The 26,227-nt window shown below is 36.5% G+C and overlaps 4 protein-coding genes across 7 annotated transcripts; 2 read left to right on the forward strand and 2 right to left on the reverse strand.

The window, feature by feature from the left end:
- Positions 1 to 523: 523 nt before the first annotated feature.
- On the reverse strand, positions 524 to 1,610 carry LOC117906876 (ethylene-responsive transcription factor ERF026). Its single transcript, XM_034820139.1, has one exon. It carries the CDS (start codon positions 1,441 to 1,443, stop codon positions 883 to 885), a length of 561 nt encoding a protein of 186 aa, XP_034676030.1. The 5' UTR covers positions 1,444 to 1,610; the 3' UTR covers positions 524 to 882.
- A 2,999-nt stretch (positions 1,611 to 4,609) lies between these two features.
- On the forward strand, positions 4,610 to 8,321 carry LOC117904808. Of its 4 annotated transcripts, XR_004649628.1 has the most exons (4): positions 4,610 to 4,814; positions 5,717 to 6,041; positions 6,130 to 6,251; positions 8,053 to 8,321. XR_004649628.1 is itself a non-coding variant. In XM_034817585.1 (3 exons), exons 1-3 carry the CDS (start codon positions 4,775 to 4,777, stop codon positions 8,129 to 8,131), a joined length of 444 nt encoding a protein of 147 aa, XP_034673476.1. In that variant the 5' UTR covers positions 4,610 to 4,774; the 3' UTR covers positions 8,132 to 8,321. The 4 variants fall into 4 exon arrangements, 3 of the variants coding, with proteins under 3 accessions (XP_034673476.1, XP_034673484.1, XP_034673467.1); XM_034817585.1 differs by lacking the exon at positions 6,130 to 6,251; XM_034817593.1 differs by lacking the exon at positions 8,053 to 8,321 and having other exon boundaries at positions 6,130 to 6,675.
- A 471-nt stretch (positions 8,322 to 8,792) lies between these two features.
- Positions 8,793 to 10,889, forward strand: LOC117904800 (protein DETOXIFICATION 49-like). The gene has a single exon (XM_034817565.1). It carries the CDS (start codon positions 8,963 to 8,965, stop codon positions 10,553 to 10,555), a length of 1,593 nt encoding a protein of 530 aa, XP_034673456.1. The 5' UTR covers positions 8,793 to 8,962; the 3' UTR covers positions 10,556 to 10,889.
- Positions 10,890 to 19,574: 8,685 nt separating this feature from the next.
- Positions 19,575 to 24,575, reverse strand: LOC117904296 (lysophospholipid acyltransferase 1-like). The gene is made up of 8 exons (XM_034816828.1): positions 24,164 to 24,575; positions 23,541 to 23,596; positions 22,400 to 22,620; positions 21,903 to 22,311; positions 20,924 to 21,009; positions 20,438 to 20,501; positions 20,246 to 20,358; positions 19,575 to 20,146 (listed from the first exon to the last, which is right to left on the reverse strand). The coding sequence occupies exons 1-8, from the start codon at positions 24,463 to 24,465 to the stop codon at positions 20,006 to 20,008; spliced, it is 1,392 nt and encodes a 463-aa protein (XP_034672719.1). The 5' UTR covers positions 24,466 to 24,575; the 3' UTR covers positions 19,575 to 20,005.
- Between the last annotated feature and the right edge of the window lie 1,652 nt (positions 24,576 to 26,227).

Raw genomic sequence — 26,227 nt, forward strand, 5'->3', positions numbered from 1 at the left:
CAAATTCCGGACGAATGCAAGATTTCAGCAAGACTACTCGTAGCAAAAATGTCGTTGGGGACAAGCATCATGAGTCCTGTTACCTCGCTTAAAATGCTCAAGTTTTTTAGTTCAGAATCTTCATCGGCTCACTACTAAATTGGTTTACTCTATTAAAGAAAGCCAGAATTACTTAAAGCAATCTCTCACTCTCTCTCGCTCTCTCTCTCTCTCTCTCTCTTTCTCTCTTCTTTTATTATATGTTCTACAGAGGATCTTCCTCCTTTTTATTATATGATCCACTGAGGAGAAATTAAAGAGCTACCAGAAGCTCCTCTACCATGGCTGGTCTCTCTCACCTTATTATATGATCCACTAGCTAGGGAAAAATTAAAGAGATAGCAGAAGCTCCTATATCAGGTCTATCTCTCTCATTCATTATATGATCCACTCGGATGAAATTAAAGAGATACCAGAAACTCAGCTACCAAGTATTATGGAGGGCACATGGCACATACACCCAATCTGATTGCATTCAACAAGAGAAGAGAAAATCAAGAGTACATTACATTCAGTAAAAATAGGGAAAAAAAAATAAAAACCCCTTAAGCATACATGGCAAAATTCTACAACGCTAGCTGCAACCTTGTTCATGCACTCATAGGTTTTCAAAACCCAACATGTTGGGAAAAAAAGAAACTCTACCAAAACCCTAGCTATCATCTTCTTTCTTGTTTTTACCCCTTCTTTTGCTTTCAAAAATCACAATGCATGATTCACTGACATAGCATTAGTACATGCTGCCGGCTCCAAGCTAGTTGTATTTCTATGGTTTGTGTTTCATATTTTTTTCTTTTTTCTTTTTGGTAGTTTTTTGTGATTGGGTGATTAAGGAGAGCTTTGTTAAAAATAGCTCCACAGACTATCTCCATCATAATTCTCCGGCGTGTAGGGAGAGGATGGCACGTTTATTCTTGGCGGAGTCACCAGCATTCCCTCCGCCATATCCACCAGCAAATTAGGCATATCAAATAATGCCTCCTCGTCCACAAATTCTCCCTCGGACGTAGCATTAGTATTAGTATGAACATCGAACCTCCCATCATCTTCACGCCTGCTGTGTGCTGCAGAGCCATCGTCTGTCTGCGCTTTCTTCAACGCAGCAGCAGCAGCTGCTGCACTACGAATATCTGATGGTGACCCTGATGCTGGAACCGGGTACGAGTGAACAAAGTCCGGGAAGTTGAGAACCGCCTCTGTCCCTTTTAAGGCTAAGGCGGCAACATCATAGGCAGCAGCGGCCATCTCAGCGGTCGGAAACGTCCCAAGCCATATCCGCGTAGTCTTACGTGGCTCCCTGATCTCAGACACCCATTTGCCACTCCGACTCCTGATTCCCCTATACATTGGGTGTCTCCCAGGGGAGGGCTGTTTGGCTGAGCCCCCGGCGGAGGCGGACGCCATATCGTGGTGGTATCCGGAGTTGGAATTTTTTTTTCTTTTCTTTTTTGGGTTTTTGGTTTTGGCACGTGTGGATGGAGATTGGAGAAGATAGGCTGGACAAGGCTAGTCTACTTGGCGCATGTCATGTAGCATGACTATGAGCCATATATTATAGAGTGTGGGGTTTATGAAGGATAGAAGTATTTATCACTATTGACTCTAGAATTCAGGGGCTATGTTAAGGTATGTATTTAAGGGAGAATATCGGTTGATAAAAAGTAAAAGCGTGGGCAATTCGCGGAATGAATGTGATATTTGCCAAGGGTTTTTGGGCTGGTATTCGATAGTGAGTGCACACGCTTTAGCCCCCATTAGCCCTCAAGCTAGCAATTAGCTGTTGTCTACACTGCAGCCATGGTGCAATCAGCTCGAGCCCTTCCCACTGAATTCCTTTGGAAATTCACTATTACACTCATCCAATGGGCCAGTGCTACATAAACCCTGGCTGGTACGTTAGAGTTCGTGATAAGTACTAGATTTTGAGAAAATTAACTGGTGGGGTTGGAGGAAAGGGTTGGTGAGAGCCAGACTTTATTCTTATTGGACGTGATCAGATTCGAGACCAGGAAAATCAGTGTGGGGAAGGTAGATGAGACCAGTAGTACTGGTTAAGCATAAGCTCCACCATAATTTGGCTGCGAAATTAAATAATGGGCATTGATCATTTAAATAGTTCACGCAGTTTGGGGGAGTTGGTGGTTTAGGGTCAAAGATTTTTTCTTTTTTCTTTTTTGCTGATCTTTGTGCCTAGCTAAAAAGCCTAGATATGTCCCAGTACTAGAACCTTTCTCTAAGTTCGTTTTGGTTTTAATTTTTCATTCCATCATGTCAGGTAAGCATCCATTCCAATTTGTCATGTTCAAACACTTTTTCTGTGACCCAGTTTGGCTGCCAAGAAAAGGAGAAGAAAAGGAAATTAGTTCCAGCTTGGTGGCCTTGAACACACGCTAAGCAGAGAACAAACAAACTCCGATATGACCAATCCATAAATTCATTTTCTTGTGTCCGTTAGTTTTATACCTAAAATTAGCTAGGAGCATTTGATTAGGAAAAGGTTGGGTTACAGGCACTGCAGCACTTCAATATATATTAATTCCAAAACAACAATATTGTAAGCGAAATATGCCACAAACCACATGTTGCCATGTTGCTTTATACACATCCTGCTGTTCCTGATGTTTGCTCAAGACCGCGTTTCGAAGCTTGTATCCAAATCACAAAAGGAAACTAACCACAAAAACAAACCCAGAAAAGGAGGTTTTTTCAGATATGGATGTTTACAGTCAAAGCTTTGTATTTGGCTAGGTGGGTGGACGAGTTGAACCAACAACGTGGCCTATTCCATACATGGCCAAGAGCCCACTTGGTACCACGAGTCAGCGTCATATATATATTTGACTCATTTTTGGTGTGCACATGAATTGAATCATCACTTGTAAAATCTAAGAATCCTTAACCAAAGTGTTTGCCAAGGCTTTATGGGTTGGAGAACTTTATAATGGTCGGGCCATGAAAGCAGCCTTTCATTTTTAAGATTGATGTGAGGTTTTTGCGAAACTATCAAATGTATCCGTAACTTTCTTTTCCGCTCCACAGCTGCATGGAATCATATGTTATAGGAAAATTGGGGATGGAAAATTTTCATGTGACGCGTTGAGTTGATTAAAGCCAGCATTGATGCTCATCAATTATTCCAAGGGGAAATATCCCTGAAATTCGGTGTGTACAAAAGTTGTACCCAATTTGGAAGGTGCTGAGCTGAGGTCGACATTAGTGGATGAAAGGGGGGTGCAAGTGTGGAACTAATTAATGTGGAGGCGTGTACTCGTCTTGAACAATGTTTCCTTTGTTATTTTCACTTTTCATTTAAATGATAGGATAGGATAGGACAGGTAGTAGTACGACAAAATATCTTAATTATCAAATATGATTGATAAAAAATATCAGATTTTCCTAGTCAATTTTTTATTTTATTTTTTTATGTTTTTATATTTTAATAAAATAATCTATGATATATTTAAAAATAATATGCGGGTTGAGGTTTCCGTGGATTACCCGGACCTTCAACCCGCACCAATAGTTATATTTTAAAGTAAGTATTTTTCTAACTCAAATCTTACCTTAATTCATTCATACTTTGCTCATATCAACCCAAACATCAGGTTTTAATTATTTTACAGAAGAAAGTTGTCGTAGGATACATGCAAGTGATCAATCTAAATATTTAAGATCAGTCCATCTATTGTTAATACATTATTGTTTACAATAAGCCTAACTTTAATTTTGGGCCGTGTCGATGATTATTTTGATTTTTAAACCTTATGAAATTATGTCTTGAAAGCTTTCTTTCTTTTTTTCTGGAGCCAATTGATGGTATTGTTAGAATTTGAGTGGGCTGAATGGGTCAGAAGATTGATTCAGTTCAAATCTACTATCGATACGTCCAAACCAGACGGGGTAGAAATTTTTAACCTATGCAAAGCCCATGACCCAGTTTGGATTCCCGCAGGATACAAAGGTTTTGAAGGGTTATCAAACAAAACAATTATATTAGAGCACATAAAATATAAGTCATATCATATTAAATGCTAAATAATTATAAAATAAATTATTAATTATTGATTTAATATAAATAATTATTCATAAACTTAAACTTCAATTATTAAATATATTTTAATAATTAAAAATAATAATCGATTCATCATTCTAATATAATTAAAAATTAAAAAATATTAAATTTTTTTCCCAAATTTGAGGTTAGATTCATAAATTTAGGGATTATTTTATTCCTTTTAATCAATTAATTCTTAATAATTATAAGCAATCATAAAGAGCTACCAAATTCTCAAGTGGTATATTTCAAAATATCTCTTCAAAAATAAGCCTAAATGGTTCACATAAAAAGTACTCAAAATTAAGCCCAAAACTCAATCCACCCTCCGGAAAATGGACCTAAAATGCATTAAACCGGCCCACAAATAATTAGTTATAACATAAGCCCAAACTTTACAGCCTACACCACCCATATCGGGCTTATTTCCGAATGGGCTGCCCAAATCAGTTTAACTATTTCTAAGTTATAAGACCCTTCTTCTTCAGGCCCATCATCTCTCTCCGCTCCCCCTATTCACAGCGTCATCACAATTGGAGAGAGAACGAAAATGGGAATAAGGTCCCCTTTTCATAGAGCCTTAACAAGCAGTTCTTCGATGGTGGTACAGAAGAGGGCGACAACGTACCGTGATTAGTGAGGAGTGGCGGTGACAGAGATGACCGGCAATAGGCAATAGGGATGGTAGATGGGCGGCAACAATCATCGGCGGAGATGGCCGGTAATGGCAGTAAATCATTCTAAAGTTTGATACTGAAATATTAGCCTTGTTCACTTCATCACTGTATCTGGCTGATCTTGTTGGTTCTTAGACACAGATCACACCTATCTTCACTAAACATCAATTAATTTTCAAATGAGATTATCAAAAATTTGATCCAAATAAATGGCAAAATTTCCTAATAATTATCTAAATTTAGGACAAGATGGTCAAAGCCGAATCCAAGACCTTGTATAAGCAATGAGTCTTCAAAATGATTAGATGAATTTGGGACACTTATGAATAATGTTTCTTACAATATAGCATTTTTCCTGGTGTATTGTTCTTGGGCTCCTTTGAAGATACATAGGCCCTAAAGGAAATTTTTTGTCTAGAAGTTTTTGTCACTGCAATATTTTGTTTTGTGCTATCAATTGTGCTCTACTTTTGGAGAGCAAAATATTGCTGAGGAGTTATGTTTTGAACTTTTTTTTAGCTTGATCCTGCTGTATATTCTCTGGGGAAAAAAATGTATGTGAGTTGTGTAAGATACAAAAAGATTTGTACAACTTATCATTTCTCGAATAGGTCATTCCATTTTGTTGAAGTAGAGCTATACCCTTATTTTGGGTGATAAAAGGAGGAACTTGTGAAAATGCTAAGTTACATGGTCCAAATTAAATTAAAAAGGGATTGTGGTCCAGCAAAGACTACTTTTTTTCTTCCTAATTCATGCTTCCTCTGCAGTCTCTTCTGTAAATCAAACAAAATTTCTGCAGTGTACACTTCTATCATAACACATATTCATCTACATCTGCTATTGAGCTTGGGAGGTGCTGTTTTGGCTACCTTAATAATCACAATTGGTTTGGTTTCATTGTTTCTTTCTAACGCACTCAACTCTTTCATTGAATGTGGGACAGATGATGAAGCCAATAGAAAACTTATAAGAATTGGTGGTGTTGCCAGTGTCCATATGGAGTTCAATGATCTACATGCTGGTAAAGCATCAAGAGAAGTCGAGTCCAGAAAGTATAGACCCCAATTGACAATGGCTATTCTCATCCTTGCAGCAACTCACAGGCATGAATTTATGTTTTATGCTTCAGGACACTTGGTTTTGGAAGTAGTACTGCACTCATATCCTCTGATCACTGCCATGGCCAATGCTGCTACTACCCTTGTTTCAGTCTGTGCAGAGGAAGGAAACTCTTCCTTGAAGGTGGAGCTCAAATGCTCACTTGTCAGGTATATCATTTACTTCTGTGTTGTTTATAACTTTTTTCAGTTTACTAGCCCTTTTTATGTTCGTTTTGATGGTCCTGCTTGTGTGCAGATTTTCGTTATGATCGATATTCCCTTTAAATTTGGAATAAGTGGGAAACCTGGTGAACTCTCCAAGGAGTTTGCTGCTGCTGTGGTTCTTCTTATTTGTGTGTCCATTGCAGGATTTGCAAGGTCATGTGGCCTCTAGGGCGGTTGGTGCCAATGAAATTTTTTCTATCGAAATCCCATCTGCTGCTCAGAGTATTAAAGTTTTGGTTAACATGATCTTTACATTTGGGATTTGCTAAAATCTTCTCTGCAATGCTATGCCACTTGAAGTCTAGTCTAGTCTATTCATTTTCTTTTTCTTTGTAGTGATGATGTCCATGCTTATATGCTACTTGTTGCTTGAAACTAAGTGTATTCAAACCGAAGAGACTGGTACTGGAAAAAATCTGAGACTGATGAGCCTCCTCCACATAATGCCATGGAGATTGTCAATGGTGGTGTGGATCTATAGCAGATTTAAGTTCATGTTTCAACATAATTTGACCAACGATAACATTGTAGTAGGCAGCTTCTTTTTAGTGCAAAAAAACGCTGGTTGAATTTTGAATGTTCCCCGGTTCTACTGATTGTACCAACTGTTTTTGTTCTGTTTTTCCTTTCCTTTGGCTGCATAATTTTCCTCTATTCATATAAAGTGGTTGAATCTTTATTCATTAAAAAAATATGAATATCAGTTTGAAAAATGAGTGAATATGAATGAACTTTCCTGAATAATTAGGATGCATACAGGGTCTTTTTCCTGAGAAATGAAAACTCATAAAGGAGAGGGATTTGAATTCTCTTCAGTTGTGAGTAATTGTGTTACCTTTGTTTATACCGCTGTTCTTCCTTTCTTCCGAATGGAAGATGGGGAATGCCATTGGCATAATGCCTTGCCAACTAATCGACCACTTTCCCCGTCTCTGGGGGGGCACCAATTCAATCAAGAATAATTAGCAGAGAAAAACATATAATCCCACACTCAAAAACTCAGAATTTCATCTAACAAACAAAAACATAACCCCACATTCTAGAACCCGGAATTTCATCTTCCAAACTTCACAGCTGAAAATCTATCTCTCCAACTTGGCCAAAGACTGAAACTTCCTTACACTATGGATTGTTGACATGACTACATATTGGTCATATTGGCGGTTTCCATGAACTGAGTAAAAATCACAGTTCTTGGAAAATTAGTCTTTTTGGTATTTGAATCAATGAAGAAATTTCTTGCTTCACCAGGTTTAGTCTTCACATTTAGTCCTATCATATCCAGAAGCGTGATAGAAATGTAGGAAGATAGTCAATTTTGGATTGGAGCTCTTACTTGTCCCTTTAAGCCTGCAGTCCGTGTAAAATTACTCACATGCTGATTATGCTTGTCCAAACATTGAAACTTCTCCTAGATTTTTCTCAATACGTGTATAAATACATGGCCAAGGCGGTGTGTCTGGCTATGCTCTTCCAGTCTATTAGGGGGCCCTCCTCGTTGGATCAACTCTTAATCACGGAAGATTCAATTTATTGACCAAAGGAACAGAGCAATTTCCCAGTCTCAACCAAAAGATGAAGAATAATTACTGAGTATAAGGGTTTTGCTTAAAACGTATCTTGGCCATGAACTGCAGGGCCTTGCGGCACCCCAAGTTTTACTTGAAAAAAAAAATATATTGCTATTCGGTTCAACCATGTGCGTCCTATAAAGCATACAGATAATCATCTTTTGGATGCATAGACTTCTTCACAAGCTGAACTTCTAATAAAAATGTCAGTAGCATAAAAGTTCTATAGAAAAAACATGCATGTGACATGGAGCCTGTTGGTTCCCTCCTTCACATAGAACAAACAAACCACCTATAACTGTTTAATGGCAGTTAGCTATATTTGTACTGCTCTCCATCTCCTCCCCCCATTTTTTTCTCAAAATTTTGTTTTGTCCCTGCAGTTGTCTGATTGATGAGGTTGAAGATGAGGACGGCAGTGAAGACAAGGAAGAGTTGTTTACGAGACTGCCATTTGCATAGCTTGGCAGTTCGGCCTCATGTCGGTATTCATTCGATTCTTAATATAATATCAATCAGCATGTTGATGAAAAGCAGCATGGATTGAGCTACCATGGTAAAGCATTCCTCGTTTTGGATTATGTATGAACAGCATGAATAACTTACAACTGTTGGGTGGTTTGGAAATGAGAAGTCATGCCGTTTTGAAAAAGTTGCCTTTTGATTGGCTCCCTCATTTTTAGTTTCCAAATTTAGTGAATTGGGTTTCCAGATTGATCAATATAAGTCACGAAACATTAAAGCATTAAAATAAATTTATATTCTTTTAGATGAAACTGAGGAATGGGTAGATTAATATCTAATATCACCCATATGTGCTGAAACAGTAGGTCAAACACTCATAATCACTCACAATCAAAATGGGCCAGTATTACAACCGTCCAATCTTTTAATTTTGGTCGCAATGGAGAAGGCACCAATGCTTAGCTGAAAACGTTATTCATGTCTTAAAAAAACGAGGAAGGAATAAAAAATTGTGGGGCGAATAGCTCCCAAGATAACAGCATCGAGGAGGAAGGGTGTAGGATTTTTCGGTGGGGCTCAACAGTGACCATGAGGTCGGTCATAAATGGACGCTTGAAAAGCTTCCAAACAAGAGAAGAATTTCAGTTGAACTTGGAAGCTCATGCTCTGTCAAACACAATTTCTCTTTTTGGCCTTGTAATCACTTCAAATTCCATTTAAATCCCAAAACCCCCTTTAAATCCCGGCGCGCACGCTTTGGTAACTCCCCCAAAAGCCTCTCTTTATCTCTCTTTCACTCTCTCTCTCTCTGTCTCAACTCAAGCACCCATGTGTCAGTTACCTTCATCTGCTGTCGCTTATAAGTTCCGTTCAGACCAAACTGGGTTGTTGTCTGCCGTAGAACAGGAACCCCACATGCTCACTCCTTTGGTCCCCAAGGCCCCAACAATTGATGATCAGCCTCATGGACAAGAACAAAACCCCAGTAAAACCCACCTCTCTCTTGCGCTTACAGAAGCCAGACACATAGCCAGTATAGCTTTTCCCATGATATTAACGGGTCTTTTACTCTACTCCCGTTCCATGATTTCCATGCTCTTCCTCGGTCGCCTAGGGGAGCTTGCCCTAGCAGGCGGTTCACTCGCGATTGGATTCGCTAACATCACCGGATATTCTATTCTCTCTGGCCTTGCTATGGGAATGGAACCAATTTGTGGGCAAGCTTTTGGAGCTCAGAGATATAAGCTTCTTGGCCTCACCTTGCAGAGAACGGTGCTTTTGCTTCTTTTAACGTCAATTCCCATAGCTTTTCTATGGTTTAACATGAAGGAAATTCTGCTCTTCTGTGGTCAAGATGAAGATATTGCCACCGAAGCTCAATCCTACATTCTTTATTCTCTTCCTGACCTTGTCGCACAGTCGTTTCTCCACCCTCTGCGTATCTATCTTCGAACCCAGTCCATAACACTGCCCCTAACCTACTGTGCAACTCTCGCAATTCTTCTCCACATCCCCATCAATTACTTTCTCGTTTCAGTGCTTAATCTCGGAATCAAAGGCGTTGCTCTAAGCGGAATTTGGACAAACCTCAACCTCGTAGGATCCCTGATAGCCTACGTTGTAGTATCGAGAGTTTACAAGAAAACTTGGGGAGGTGTCTCCTCTGAATGCTTGAGAGACTGGAAATCTCTCTTGAATTTAGCTGTTCCCAGCTGCATTTCGGTGTGTTTAGAATGGTGGTGGTACGAAATCATGATCTTGCTATGTGGGCTGTTACTCAATCCTCGAGCAACCGTTGCTTCAATGGGCATTCTGATCCAAACCACAGCTCTCATCTACATTTTCCCGTCTTCTCTCAGCTTCAGCTTATCAACAAGGGTCGGAAACGAACTGGGTGCTAACCGTCCCGAGAAAGCGCGATTGGCTGCAATAGTTGGCCTCTCCTCTAGCTTCATATTGGGATTTCTGGCACTGTTTTTCGCTGTGACGGTCAGGAAAACATGGGCCACCATGTTCACTCAAGACCCCGAGATTCTCACCTTAACATCAATGGTCCTACCTATAATTGGACTATGCGAGCTCGGAAACTGCCCACAAACAACAGGCTGTGGTGCCCTCAGAGGCACAGCTCGGCCTAAATTGGGAGCCAACATCAACCTAGGCTGCTTCTATCTAGTGGGCATGCCAGTTGCAGTATGGCTAGGTTTCTTCGTAGGGTTCGACTTCAAAGGCCTATGGCTGGGTCTGCTGGCCGCGCAGGGCTCATGCGCAGTGACAATGTTGTTTGTTCTGTTTCAGACCAATTGGGACCAACAAGCCCAGAGAGCCAAGGAGCTGACTGGAACCGGCTCTGATGACGATGAAGAGAGTGTGACATTGAAGGATGAAACCACCCAGGACTCCACGAATTCGTTAGTGTAAAAAATTGGGCTCATCACATTGCGTGTGATGGCTAAAGCCTACGACCATTCCCCTTATTGGATTTCAACAGGGGAGTTGCCGTACACTGACCTTGTACTCTACTATTCAAATTCAATCAACATAGAATAGTCGGTCTGTGCTAGGACAAATTTTTTTGGTTCATTTCCGTTGTTCACAATTTTTTATTATTTGTAAATAGGATAAGATTGAAATGTAAGAGAGTTGTTAATCGTTAGGGCCCTTTCTTCTAATTCTTTTGTTTGTCTGTGTCCCGGTCAAAACTCAAAAGCACTTGCAATACTTCCACTCAGATAAATACATTTCTTTCTTCTAGTAACGGCACTTGTTGAATTGGCAAGTGGAGGAATGGGTGGGCAGGAGGCAACCGCGTGGGGCTGAGGAGTCTCCGCGTGAAGGGGACTGCGTAAATGTCGCCATGTCGGTTGGTTGGACTCCTAGGCGCACCCACGGGTCACACTTTGCAGCTGCCGGCTCCGTATATGACCATCTCTCTCTTTCTCGGACTCTCTTCAAAGTTAAACCCATGCGTGTGGTTACTGGTTACTGAGCCGGCGGTTTTAGGACATGGGGCCATCGCCATACCAATACTACATTCGTCTTGGGTCACCCTCACTGCAACTTGTGGATCCATTTGCAACCTTTGTTTGAACCACTCTGCTTTACTTGCGTTGGGACTTTGGGTGGCAGTTTAATCCGTTGGACTGCTCACATAAGGGGAACCATCAAAAAGCCCTTAAATTGGGGACTTTCTCCCTCAAACTGTGGATAATAGTATGGCAAAGTTTTCGTTGTTTTCATTTCTCTTTCTTCTCACATGTTTAGTATCGCCAAAAAAAATTCATTTCTCATTTTTTAAATTGAAATTTGAAATCGTATTTCATAATATATCATTTTAATGAAATAAAGTTAGAGTTAAAATCATATTTTTTTACAAAAAGTAGTGACTTTTACTTATTATATTATTTTTTTTTAAGTCATGATTTCTTTATATAAACTCTCTTATTATTAAGTTAAAAAAAATTATTTTCTCAAAAGTCAATCCGAGCATGATTTGCAAAATTTTTTACTCTTGAATATTTTATTTATAAATTGCTTGTCTTATAACAGTCTCATTCGCCCCAAATATACGAGGAAGGGGCCAAGAATCACGTTGATTGAGGATTATATTGACAGTTGACCCTTAAGATGGCTACGATGTTTTAATAATACGTCTTATTTTTAGTTACCAAAAATGAAATATTATTTATAAAATAAAAAAAAATTAAATTTCGGTTTCTAAAAGTAGAAAGAAAAAGGTGTATTCAAAGGGTACATAATCCATTGAAAAGGTAAAGCAGGAAATGAAGGACAGATGAGAGCCATTAAAGGCGCCGACATATGGGGTGTTCTGACACGTGGCAAATAGTAAAGCGGAAGGGGGGATGGTTGGCCTGTTGCTTGTCGGCTTCTTCAAAAACAAGTCAGATCTATGCCATTCCCAAACGCAACTTCACTCCTACGCCCCTTTCTGTATTTCTAATGCCTTTCACATGATTAATTCTTTCCCGTATAAAGCCAAAAGCTAAAAGCCATGGGTCCTGCTTCTGCTCCCATTTCTAACTCCGCTTTTACATTGGAGTAGTGTGATAATATAAATGTAGACCAAACTATAATATTTTAAGATATATATTTCATTACTATTTCATAGATTTGACCAGATAAATACACTGAGCACCTTCCAATTTCCTTATACAAGATATGATGTGTGGATGGGGAAATCTCCATTGCCTCAATTCAAAATGTACATGATATTTCCATTTGACACAAATAAAAAGTGTGGAATAATACAGTAGAAAGAACCAAAAAAAGGCAAAAAACAATTTGAATGAGTCGTGGGGGAGTCATGTAGGAAGAATCTTAGAAACACGCGAGGGTGTATCAAAGGCCAACACCTGGCATTAAATGGCCTCATGTTGAGTGTCTTATCAAAAAAAGGTGGTGTGAACGAACAAGAAAACCAAAAGCCTGAGATCTTTGTTTCGGTCAATCCCTGCTTGAAATTACATAAAAGGGAATGTGCTTAATTCCCCTTATCTCCCTTTTCAAATTTTGTGATCATTTTGGGAAGTCGGAATTTTGACCAGGGAGCCGACTAAATTAAAATCTTATTATTTTATCTCATGATTTCCTGTTGAATGGCGTGTGGGAAACGAGGCCATCTCACCATGAGTGAGTAATTGAGCATAGGGGTTGTTAATCCTAGGTCAGTCGGAAGTAATGCTTCTCCCTTTTTTCCCGTAAAGATGTTCGGACACGCTCTTCAAAACTTAAGTTAGACGATTAAAGAAAATTTTAGAGGTTGCCCCCTTTTAGAAGCTAAGAAGAGTCTTCGTTGTGTGTGTATGTACGCGTACTTTGATTTTGAGTTGGAGGAGGACTTTTATAGGGTCTGGAACAATGTCACCTATATGCTGAGATAACTTCTTGACTTTCGTAATTATGATGACAGCATAGTTGATGACAGAATAATTATCACCATTTAGGCGGCTGACAAGAATTGTTAGAGGGAGTGATCTAATGATTCACCTATCACCTCAGTTTGTAAGCAGTATGGTGCAATGTGTGGCAAACAGCCTACGGAGATAGGGTGACATCCCATCGAGCGTGCTTCTGACGTAAGGGGGAATGATTACTCGTGGGAGTCGGTCAGGAAGCTTACTCAGAATGCATTGCGTAGTTCAAGAGAAACACCGCGTAACTGGCCATTGATGCTTCTAATCCATATTGGATATTCGGGCCTGGTTATGTTCATCAGGACAAAAATAGAAGGATGCCACGTTCCAAGGTGGCTTGCCACGTGGTCACAAGGGGAAGTCCCCTACAGGGGTGGCGGGCGGGTTTTTTTCGGGTACCCAACCCACCATGTCCCTTCCCTAATGAGATGGGTTTAAACTCGGGACTCGGGACGGGTTCGAGACATGTTTGGATATTAAGTGCTAAGTAAAGATTGCTTTACTTTTCTTTTTCTTTTCTTAAATCATCTAAAAGGACATTTTACACGTTTTGAGTCTGGCTTTTATTCCAATTCGCTACCTATCAATTCATTTTTATGAGCCTTTTTATTTTTGGATTGGGTCATTTGATCCTATCTAGATGCACCTAGTCAAAATGGAAATATATTGAATCAAATAAAAACGTGGAGGTGTGTCACAACACCGAAAAAGACCATGGCAATTTCAAAGCTAATTATTAAACAATTTTTTATATCATATTTATTTAATAATAACCTTGAATTATATATGATAAATATGGCTTAAATTATCTTATTCCAAAATTGAGGTGCAACTTAACACATCACCCAATCATAAAACAACTCCTGTGTAGGTAGGATCCATGGGATGGCGGTCTCACCCCATCCTAACCCTTGCTCCTATTATTTGATTCTCTTTTTCATATTCATCTTGTGTTATTTATTTATTTATTTTTATTTTAATTATATTAAAACAAATATAAATTTTAAATTATTTATATTATTAAAAAAAGTAAATTAGATAGTAAAAAAATCCGTATCATTGACATCCAAAAAATCCGGAATATACAAGTTTTATTATATAGCAAATATAACGTAGACTATAGTGACTGATTATAAAAGTCAACGATGAATAAGAAGAATTTCCTCTGCTTTGGAGACTAAAACCGCCCAAACAAAACGTTTGAAACGTACAAGAAGTAAGCAAACGTTTTTACGTGCAACAACAACAGTGAATCCTTATCATCAGGCACAAAAGCCGCAAAAGGAAAAGTTAAAAATAAGCGGCCCAGAAAGATAAGAAGCAAAAGCACACGAACGGCTGCCAATGGATATCTAAAGGGGCGGCGACTGGTGGGTCCGGCGAGAGCAGCGAGTAAACCCATGTGGTCACGCCTCCAACTTCCATTATACAATAAAGTGCTTAATCCAAGCCGAAAGAGAATCAAAAAATGTGACAGAGAATACCAACGTACGTATAAAGAAAATGCTTGTTGGGATTTTAGACTATAGTTTTTAGCAAGTGTCCTGCAAGGCCACAACAAATACCATAAAAAGAGCAACGAAGTTATCCATCTACTCTTGCTGCGGCCTACAGGGGTGACATTTTTTTATGGAAATGACTTCAATTTTTATTTATTTATTTATTTTAAGACATACATTAAGGTTTCTATATATATACTATATAGTTTTGTTTGGGACATGCCGAGCAGGCTTATCGCCGCCGCGGAATATTTTTATAATAGGATGACAAATGTCTAGCTAGCTATGACACCTTCAACTTTAATTTTAATGGACTCAGGAGGATGGCCAAGTTTGGAGTAATTTATCATAGAATTGAAATATATATTTATATATAGGGGAAGTGCATATCGAGTGCATGACTTTTGGTCACCTTTGGCTTTCATGCCGAAAATTAGGGCCGAGCTTAATTGACTTTGATTGTTTTGGTTGGTATTTAGGCGGTGGAATTAGTGTGGGGCATGCTCTTTGTTTTATTGTTCTCGATTGCAATACGTAACATATCACGCAAATCTTATTATGATGCACAATGACGAGAATATGTAATAAAATAAAATAAAATAAAAAATAAAAATATGTAGATTTATGTGAAAAATCTTGGATAAGAAAAATAACAAGTAAAAAAAAAAATCTACCATATCAAAAGATTAATACAAGATAAAGGAGTTGTGAGCGATTAGAGAAAGTATAATCATCTCGTAAAAAAATCTCAAAATTATACCTACATCACATATGCCACATCACGAGTTTTTCGAATCGAACCAGATAGAATTTGAGTCAACAAATACTGTACAAAAATATTATGTATATTTATATCCAAATATACTAATATTACAAAATAATTAATCAAGAAGACATGACATAGTTTTATTATCTTTGAAACATTAACATCAACAAAAACAATTTATATGCTTGACATTTGAGGAAGAATACATATATAATATTAATTGAGTGCAAGTTGGACAAAATAAAATTAAATCGCCCTTGTGCATGCGCTACAACTTTCACATAATTTATTTTTTAATTAAACGACAAGCATGGCATAGACCTGACTAATAAAATTAAGAGATTAACCTATTTTAAATCCAATTAATTTTCTTAATTATGATGAGGGTAAATATTAATTAGGATCATGATGAGCTCATCCATGCATGTTCCTACGTCCCGTCGCCCTCTCCGAAAATCAACTTGGACGGAGGTAAACCCTACTGCAAGTTAAATTATTCATATAAGAATTCAAATTTTATCACCTCTGTCTGTCCGTCTTTTTCCACAAATGTTTTGAATGTCCAGATACCACATATAAATATATAAACAATGAAGCGAAAGATACGGGGACGTGGAATCCACCATGCACCGCCATGCTTGAAACGTACGTCTGGGTTGAAAAGGAGATGAGGAGGGCCAATCAGATTTGGTTAACATGATGGATGGAAGGATCACGGATGATAGTCGTGAGACCCAGCTGGCGTTGCTGGATTTGTGGAAGGGCGGAAGGTAGGCAGAGATAGCTAGCTAGCTAGCTAGCTGGAATAACTTAGAACAGTGGGGGCGATGGAGTCCTATGTGGGAGACAGACTTGTTCGCAGGAGGCTCCCAACATCGAGCAGGTGGGTGGCGTCTGGTGGGTGGCGTCTGCAATGAACTTTACTGGTGTTTGTTTGACCAGAAAAATATACGAACTCTGAATAGGGAACTTGGATGCTGCTTTGTTTGAATACACCCTTTTCTAAAAATTACTACTTTTATATTAAAAGGTATAAAATCTAATAAAAAAAAAGGTATAATAGATTTATTCTATTTTTAAAATTTTAAATTAGATAGTAAATATTTTTTAATCCTTTAATTTTTAAAAATTATTACATTTTTAATATACAAAATACGTTGATTGTGCATTCCAAGTGATTTAGAAATTGTTTTATAAATAAAAAACAAAATTTAATAATCTAAAAAACCAAAAATCAATAATAGTTTCTAAGTGGTTGTTTCTAAGTAGTTGTTACTATTTTTTATTTTCAAAAGTAATAACATAAAATTTATCCCATCTCCTAAAGGCATGTGTCCTAGTCAAGTCGTCACAATAAATGAGTCATATAAGTCGTCTTAAAGTATTATTTTGAGCAAATGGTGGGTTGCAAACAACTTAAATATGTAATGGGGTATTGTCAAAACATGTAAAGCATGTCATTGCCCATGCCAAACAATTAGCCGAGTAGAGTGGCGAGTCACCTACTCACACGAAATGAGTCATACATGTCGTCTTAAAGTATTATTCCGATTGAACGGTGGCTATAATCATTTACAAGCAACTTAAATTTGTAATGGGCTATTCCCAAAACATGTGAATCATGTCACCGCTTATGCTAAAAAATTAGCTATGCAGGTAGAATGGCGAGCTGTCTACTCGCGATAAATGAGCCATGCAAACCGCCTTAAAGTATTATTTCCATCAATGGAGAATCATTTGCAAACAACTTAAATATGTAATGGGGTATTACCAAAACATGTGAAGCGTATCACCGCCTTTGCTAAAAGAAATTAAGTTAGGTGGGGTTTGAAAAATCATACTTGGTAGGTTAATATAATTTAATAAATTAATTTTAAGAGTTGATAAAGTTAAAATTAAATTTTTATATTTTTTATCATAATTATAAAGAATTTCTTTCCTTACTTTTCCCTTATTAGATTATTACTTAATATAGATAAGGGTAAATATAGTAAATACAAATTTTCAAAATATAAAAACTATGTTAGTGTTATCTAACAAGCTTACCAACTGAAATTAAAAACTAAAAAATAAATTTTAAATAAAAAAATTAGCATAATCTAAAACCACATTTTCTTTAAAAAAGCAAATTTCAAATTTTTATCAAATACCACAACAGGCACAATGATTGAAGTAGTTGAAAAACAAGTTGGATATATTTGAAATTGCAATGTAACCAATATGAATTCAATGATTGAAATTTAATTTTTAATTTTTAAAATTTATTCGGTCCAACAAATGAAAAAAAAAGACAAGTTGTTTTAGAATTTTTATTTATTTTTAATATATATACTTGGCCAAAATTATGGCCAATTTAATTTCATGTCGGCTAACCAATTGGCACATTTTAAAGATTGTACATGCATCCATCCTAAAAGAGACCCATCTAACTAAAATAAAATAAATTTTATTGGCTTGAAGTTGAAGGCTTATTCATTTAAAAAGGAGGTCATGACTCATACTAGACTTTAATTTTGAAAGTGGGAATATAATAATTTATATATTTATTTTAATTCAAAATGGCCAAATAAGAATAAGACACTGCACTGAGATTCTGCTTTCTTCTTCCCCATCCACAATTGATGTTCTTTTGATTATTGGACCACTGCAAAAACTTACGCTAGTTTGAATCATAACAACTGATAAATGATGAATATGTGGATTGAAATCAGGGTGGCTGATTCCATTCTCACTACCCACCAGACATACAATTTGTCTAGATTTCAAATTTAATCCGCTATGAATAATAAATAGGAAAATTTAGCGGCCCGCTGTTTGGAATATGAGACCTGGTGCCACCTACTTTCCTCTTTTCCTTAGGTGCAAAGAGACTGTTTTTTTTTTTTTTTTTTTTTGAAAATTCTCACCAAAAATAAAATATTTCAAAGATGGGACTGAGTCCACTCATGAAATTCAGCCCTCTCGTGTATGGAAAGCGCAGAAAGCGCGTAGGATCCACATTCTGGTGTCTATATTTGGATGCCTACGTCATGCGCTGTCTGATTATGATGCATGTTGTTAAAACTTAAAACGCCGCGTTTCGGATGCCCTGTTGCCATCAATAGGCTGTAGCCTGTAAGCATCACATTTTTGGAACTGCAGGCGAGGGGTACTAGGCCCAAGTTTACAAACCGTTAAAGGCCCACTCCATAAAATTCAAGCCTGACCCGGTCCATCTCCAGCCCTAAAATGATTAATGTCGAGCCTGATTAATTACGTAATCAGTATGGACATTATAATTTATATTAGAATCCGTTTGATATAGTGATTTTAGAAATTATTTTTAACTTTTATAACACTTAAAAAAATTATTTTTAAGCATTAAAAATATTAAAAACATTTCTTAAAATGATTGTCAACGCACTCATATAATACTATAATATTTTTTTCATTATGTTTTTAGGCTTGGACTTGGGTGGATTTCCAAAGTAAGCCCAAGGTAGCACTGGGCTGCACCATATGGACATGTGTTCCGCTTGTGTAGGGGTGACAATTCTAGTTGGTAGGCCATATGGGCCGCACCTTTTGCACCTTACTCCACTGAATTGATTAACCCAAAAATGACATGAATAATAATAGAGTTAAAAAAATAAATCCAAACACAACCTCATTATTAAGTAGATAACAAGATGTACAATCCATTTGATAATCGTGTAAAATTAGATCTTATTTAAACTAATATGATTAATTTCTTGATCCAAAATCAACCAAAAATATCAAATCTTATTTGAATCAATATGATTAACTTCTCACAACCTAAAAATATGATTCGATTAATTTATTTATTTCTAAATCAAATTTTAAATAAGTCAAATAGCAGTTAAAATATATTACGATTATAACTAAGTTAATTAACACCGTTATTAAATGAGCTGATTCAAGTCAAATTTATGTTATAAATACAAACCTAAAAACAACATATTTATTAAACGAGTTATGGTTAATGCGAATTTGACATAAACACCACCAATATACCCAACCGAAACCACCAAAAACATGCAGGATCTAAATCGTGTTGAATTGGATCTCGTCATCTAATGCCAACCAGACAGAAGAAACTTCATCCATCCTGTTGGAACGATATGCAGGTAAATATTGAACTATATGCAGACATGAGCACAAACAAGACAAACCCGTATGCAACAAAAACTGTGAATGGCTAGATAATAAGGTGGTTGGGATAAGAGTTGCAGAGAGTAGCGAAAAAGAAAACATTCCAAGTGGATATGATATTTGGGGCTAGAGTTAAAGCCACACATTCAACTGCTGAAGGGATCAAAATCTGAACTCCACAGGGTAACAGGGCTACCTTATCCTTCAATGGTCAGGAGCCTAACAGTGCCATCCAACCAAGGGCTCTGTTCCTGTTTCCTTTTGTTTTCAATCATATTTATAAATATTTTGGATAAGAGGTCTCTAGCAACTGATGCTTTTCTACCGCATGGCCAACAAAGGAGGTCCACTAAAGAGAAATTAAGCAATGACAAAAGATCAAGATTGAGTGAAAATGTAAATAGGCTCAGCAATTCCACAGATATTACAATGTATAAATATAACTGCAGAAAGTAGTGCTCCAACATTTCATCGGTTGCACTCCAGGTCCTCTAGAGAAACAGATGATCTGGTTTCTACCTCACTGTTCTTTCCGAGCCTTAGATCTGACTGGCTTTGCCGGTTTAATTATGTAGCCAAGGAGGACCAATACTATGGGAAGAATGGTTCCAATGTAGTACACACTTCCATAAGAGGCCAGTGTTTCGTGCAGGCTTAATACCTGTGTTACACAAGCATAGAAGCATTAGGAACTTAAAATCAAAAAATTTTAGTTTGCAGAAATGGATATTAAGAAAAGAAAAGAGAGAGATGGACCGACCATGAAACCAACACATGAGTAGTTCAGAACCAACAATGTATAAGCAAAGTTTATAAACACAACCATCTTCTTAAACAAAGCATTGCTTGTTGCTTGCTGCCATCTGTAAAGGACTGCTCATAAACAAATGAAAGGGAATCAGAGAAATGCTTTAACCATCTGAATAAATCATAGTCAGTGAGATGATAGTACCTCTTGAACCTGCTATCATCAGTGCAGACTGAACAAAGAATATGATGTATCCAGGATATAATCCCTGTGATTTGGTTTAAAAAGATAAAAAGGAAGAAATTAGATGGTGGAGATGTAGATTTTTAAAACAGGGAGAATTTTCACATGCCCATATGTAAACCTCATATGGAACCCACTAGAAATAATAGAAATCTGTGTAAGATAGAATTATTAGCAGTTATAATGCAGCATAATATGGGCAGCCAAGATATCATCCCTGCATAAGAGTAAACAAGATGAGAATGATCATATGGGAGGAGAACAGTTAAGATCACAGGCATGTGAGCACAACAACTTCTAGGAAAAGGTTTTATACCACCATTAAATGCAAACATAGCAATTGGTAATGTATCGAAGCAACCAATATCCGGTCAGAGCTCGGAGTACTGACTCATTGAGACAAACAATTAGAATTTCTGCTCATCATTAGGCGAAAATCATACTCACATGCCAAACAGCACTGACAGTCTGTGTAGCCAGCAACTGGAAGAAACCAGGTTTCTTCCCATTTTGAATGAGCCTCTCATAAACATCTGCAATACAGAACATTAGATAATGAATATGATTATCAACTTAAAAGTAATCTCTTGCTTCAATATCCTGTACAATGATATGTACAAGAAATATTAATAAGCAAATACAAGAAAAACCAATGTCCATCACTCAGCACAACCACTAAAAATATTGAAAACTTCAATAAGAAAAAAAAATTGAAGACCAGTAAACACGAGAATTAGTTTCTATAATTTTTTTTCATAGCATAAATGCATTAAGCATGTCAATGGTACTTGTCAATTTGTGTAAGAATTGGCAAATTTACAACAGTATCTGTGATGATAGATCACCTCTAAGTTGTGCAGCATGGTAAATTCCACTTTTCCAAGATGCTCCAAAACATCCCACCATTAAGTTTATTTTGAACTGTTGTCTTTTTTTACAAGTTATGGTTTAAACTTCTATTCATAGAACTCCAGAATTTCATGAAAACATATGCATCATTTCAAGAAAATGGGCAATAAACATGTACCGATCACAAGTAAAAGCCTCCTTCAGATGGTCAGAACATTCTAGAAGCTTCCGAAGTAGCCTAAGTTCTCCAGAGTTGGGTTGAAGTCTCTGAAACTATGTGAGACAATCTAGATTTTTCTTTGTGTAGTGAAAATGTATATATAAAGCTTAGTAATTTGAAGAAGGTTCTGGAAAGGTGCTCATAGATGGACAATACCCTCATTTGGCTGAGAGGGCAAGTCTTGAAAATATTCAAGCACTTCTAAGTGCCTTTGTGTTTTTCAAACTCTCTTCAAGCATCTTCTCTTTCAGGATCTTTAACTTGCACATTGCAAGCAAGTTCTCAAAGGCACATAGCCTATGCTTCATAATCAAGCAAACAAAAGGCAAGAAACATTTAGAGGGGAAAGAAACTCACAATAACGTAGCCAGGTGCTGACTTGTATGTTCCAAACAAGTGGCAGTGTTACTGCACTCTTTGCCAACTCAACACCTAAAATGTCGACATTCTTTGCACGGTCCCATTTTGGTTTTGGTGGGGAAGATTCTGTCCACCCACTGAATCCCAGGCCAGAAATAATGACAGCCGCCTCAGAGATTGACCAGATGAAATAGTATTTCCAGCGTGCTGTAAAGCCACACATATATTGGTATCCCAACCGTTTCCAGAAGCCCCATTCTTGATATACAGGATCAGTAAATATGGTCAAGGGAAAATGGGGTACTAGATACACATACAAGCCCATGCAAAAGGCAGCTTGGATAAGAGCTCGAATCGTTGCCCCATAAGGTGATGGTGGTGGTCCTTTCTCTGATTTGGCCCAAATCTGCCAAAGATTATATATTTTTGGGATAAAAAAAAAGGTTCAATAACATATATAACACAGAAACAGTGTGAGAGAGCATTAAACCTACCCCTTTTCTTTCTGTCCATTCAAGATAATCCTTTATTTCATAAACTGGTCCAGCAAAGTGACTTCCACAGCAGAGACAATAACCAAAGTACTCGATCAATGATGGTAACTTAAGCAATCGGTTTTTCTTCTGTGCCTCACGCAAACCGTCTTCTTTTAATAATCCATCATTATAATTCATTGCACATGAAATGACTTTCAATGTTAAAACCATAAGAGCTCCTATACATCAGCACAAAATTGATCCAACATTAGTAATTCATCATTATAATTTATTGCATATAAAGAGACCCAAGGTTAAAACCCTCAAAGCTCCTATACATCGTAACATAATCCACAATTTATCAAAGTTTTTATGTGTGGATCATTTCAAGGACTTATCCACAGAAACCAATATTTGCATGTCTGCATGCAAGGATTTCAAACAAAAAACCTACAATTGTGTTTGGTTCCCAGAAAATTTGGGGGAAATTGTAAGGGAAAGAAAATAAAGAGGAAAACTAGAAGGAAAGAGAAAGTGAAGAAAAATAAAAAATGGATTTAAAGTCAATTAAATTATTTTCATATACTTCTTCAAACTCATTTTACTTATTTTCCATTATATAAAGATTGAATAATTTAAAAACGAATACATTTCTAACTAATTTTAATTATATTTGATTTTCTTTCGTATTTTTCATGGTGAAACCAAACAAAAGAAAACCATTTTCCATATCATTTTTTTTTTCCCTTAATATTTTCCGAGAACCAAACATAACATAAAAATAAGACTGCAAAGCTAGTCTCTTGGATATATTGTCCCTCACCAATACCACCTTAAAAAATAATATTATGAAACCTTTCCTGATACCAACCAAGGATTTCTTGTTTTACTTCTCTCTCCATTTTATGACTCAATATTTTTTTTTTTTTCACAATGAAACATTGATAGAATTGCAAATCAAAGTCCAATATATATTAGAATATTTCTATAAAGCTCATTTGCTTAAATTCCCCCCTTATTTATCAAATCCATTAAAGCAAAGGGGCACTTGTAATCACTCAATTCAGGTAATTTTTCGCACACAGTGCCAAATTATTGTTTTATTCAACTGCTAAAACCAGAAACATAAGGCATGTAAAAGGCATGAAATTATGCTCACCAGTAGCATCAATACCCCCTTCCTTCCATGCATCCCCACTCATGTAGTATACATGGCTACACACAGAGTAGAATAGATAAGAACTCTAAACACCATCTATTAAAAAAAATGATTGTCAAAAATTCCAAATATTTTAGATCCAGGTGGCTAAAATTTGCATGCATCCTACAGTATCTAACAAAAAAATCATGTAGAAAAAAAATTAAGCGAAACTATATTATTCTTCAATTTCATCAAGAACAATGAAGAATTCCTTGCATTTATGAGATGTGAATCTATGTATAATGTTAGAGGTTAGAACATTCTCACAAATTGCATAACAGAAACCAAAAAAACCTAAGAAATTTTGAAGGTTTCTTCAGTTGGTTTCCTAACACTCTGTCTTCCACATTACATAAGTGCTGCTAACGATCTATATGGGAAGAGAAATAAATGGATCCCTCCTACACTTGAAAATTTAATTTCTCAATGAAAATATTCTGACGAAGCAAACAAAGAACTTCTAAAAATCCAATAATTCCTCATTACAATTCATCTCATAGATCAATGGAGTTAAACAAACCTCAAAAAATTATGAATTAAAAACAGATCAAGAGCTGAATAGATGAAGAACAAGCACGCACCAGCCAATGAGGTAGCCGAATCCCAAGAAAAAGGTGATGGCACCGCATCGACGGCGACAGAGAAGCATAGCCGCGTAGCCAAGAAGCATGGGAACGAGGAAGTGGAGATTGGAAGAGAAGCCGAAAGAGAGGTAGGAGAGGGAAGCTCCGGTGAACGCGGAGTACACGTGCCTAGTAAATGCGCCGGGGATGAATCGCACGAGGAAGCTCGCCGGAATGGTGGCAACGAAGCAGAGGAGAAATCGGAGCACCGGGACGCTCACTCCGATGGCCGACGCCATGGATTCCATGTCGAAGTCCATGGCAGAGCCCGAGATTGAGTTATCTGACTCACTGAGTTATCTGACTCGCCGAAGCCTCTCTGAAGCAGCAGAAGAAGAAGAAGAAGAAGAAGAGGAAGAAGAAAACGAGCCTGAGGAGGATAAAAACAGGGTTTGTTTTATATTTGGACTAAGACCCTTATATATTAAAATTACGATTATACCCCTGTGTTTGCACTGGTCACGTGAGGTGCCGTACCTGAAACTGTGATTGGCAGAAGGGTAGTATCTGGGAATCAAACAGCCAATCTCGGTGATCGCGCGTGGGCCTGATGTTTGGGAAGTAGTTTTTTCGTTTTCCTGGACCTTGAGAATATCGAAAGGGACATGAATGCTGAATATGTTAGGTCCAGCTCAACGGTGGGAAACCAAATCCATTTTTTTTCCTCTCCTCTTTCCAAATATTCTGTTTTATTATATAAGCATTTTGTTTTTTTCTTTTTTTTTTCAGACATAAATTCAAGTGAAGTTGTAGAGAAGAAATGAATAAGATGTAGATGAGATCTCTCTAAAAGGTGGGTGTATGAGTGTGTCTTAAGGTTAAGTGATGTTGACCAAATAAATAAATCAAAACTCTTTAAAAAATTATTTACAAAAAAAATAAAATATTTAATTTTTTATATTCAATTAAAAATAAATTATTAAAATCAACAAAAATAAATAAATATTTTTATTTTTTATTCAAATAAAAAAAAAACACCACTTAAAATTGTACAATTAAATATTTATAAATCAATTACCCAAGACAAATCAATGGGGACACATCGCCCGGGGGCAGTGGTGTGTATTAAATGAAAATCAAATAGTAAAAATATCGCATTTAATTCGATGTTGAAGTGTCAGCGGCGTTTTTCCAGTGTGGCATGAAAGCATTATATTTCCGATTGAATACAAAAGATAATAACGAGGTTTATGTAATAAATGGTTTTTAACATTTTCCTAGATGAAAATGGGCCTTCAATGTCAATTTTTAGCATAATGTCACGATAATAATAATCTTCTTGTACGGCGTTACCAGGGTGCAATTATTTCTATTGATGTTTCTAGTGGAAAATGAATCCATGGGTCGTGAAAAACAATGGAAGTGATTGATTAAAAAAAACAACTCCAAAGGTAGATAATGACCTATATAATGCACGTATAAATCGTTTTTAGTAAATAAAATAGGGATAGAATTGTAAAATACCTTTTTCCAATACGCTTATTAATCTAATAAATATTTGATTAAAAATTATGAAATGATCCTTTACCCGGAAATCTAATCATCCCATGTTTTTTTTTAAAAAGTAAATTATTTTTTACATAAATATCATTTTCTATTTCAAGTATTTATATATAGGTTTTAAAATAAATTGTTATTTTTATAAGAATATAATGAGGATATATTTATTCAAATGATATCAAAAAAAATAAAAATGAGAAATTAAATTTCAAAAAATAGGTTTTGAGAGAACATTTTAATTAAATAACCCTTAATCTAATTGATAAAACTATTGTTTATAACGTGTAATAATTTGATTTAAAATGATTTATTTTAAAAGTTATTTGTAATTAATAACTATTTTTATTTTTAATAAATTTTGAGTTAAATTTAATTGGTATTACATAGATTGAATTTACAATTTTTGTATGGACCAAAAAAAAAAATATTTTAAAAAATAAATAAAATTTATTTATCAAAACAAGGTTTTTTTATGCTTTTATTTATTAAAAAAATGATTTTAAGAACAAGTAGTCAAATAGT

The sequence above is a fragment of the Vitis riparia genome, chromosome 2 (genome assembly GCF_004353265.1).
Source record: "Vitis riparia cultivar Riparia Gloire de Montpellier isolate 1030 chromosome 2, EGFV_Vit.rip_1.0, whole genome shotgun sequence".
Lineage (NCBI taxonomy): Eukaryota > Viridiplantae > Streptophyta > Magnoliopsida > Vitales > Vitaceae > Vitis > Vitis riparia.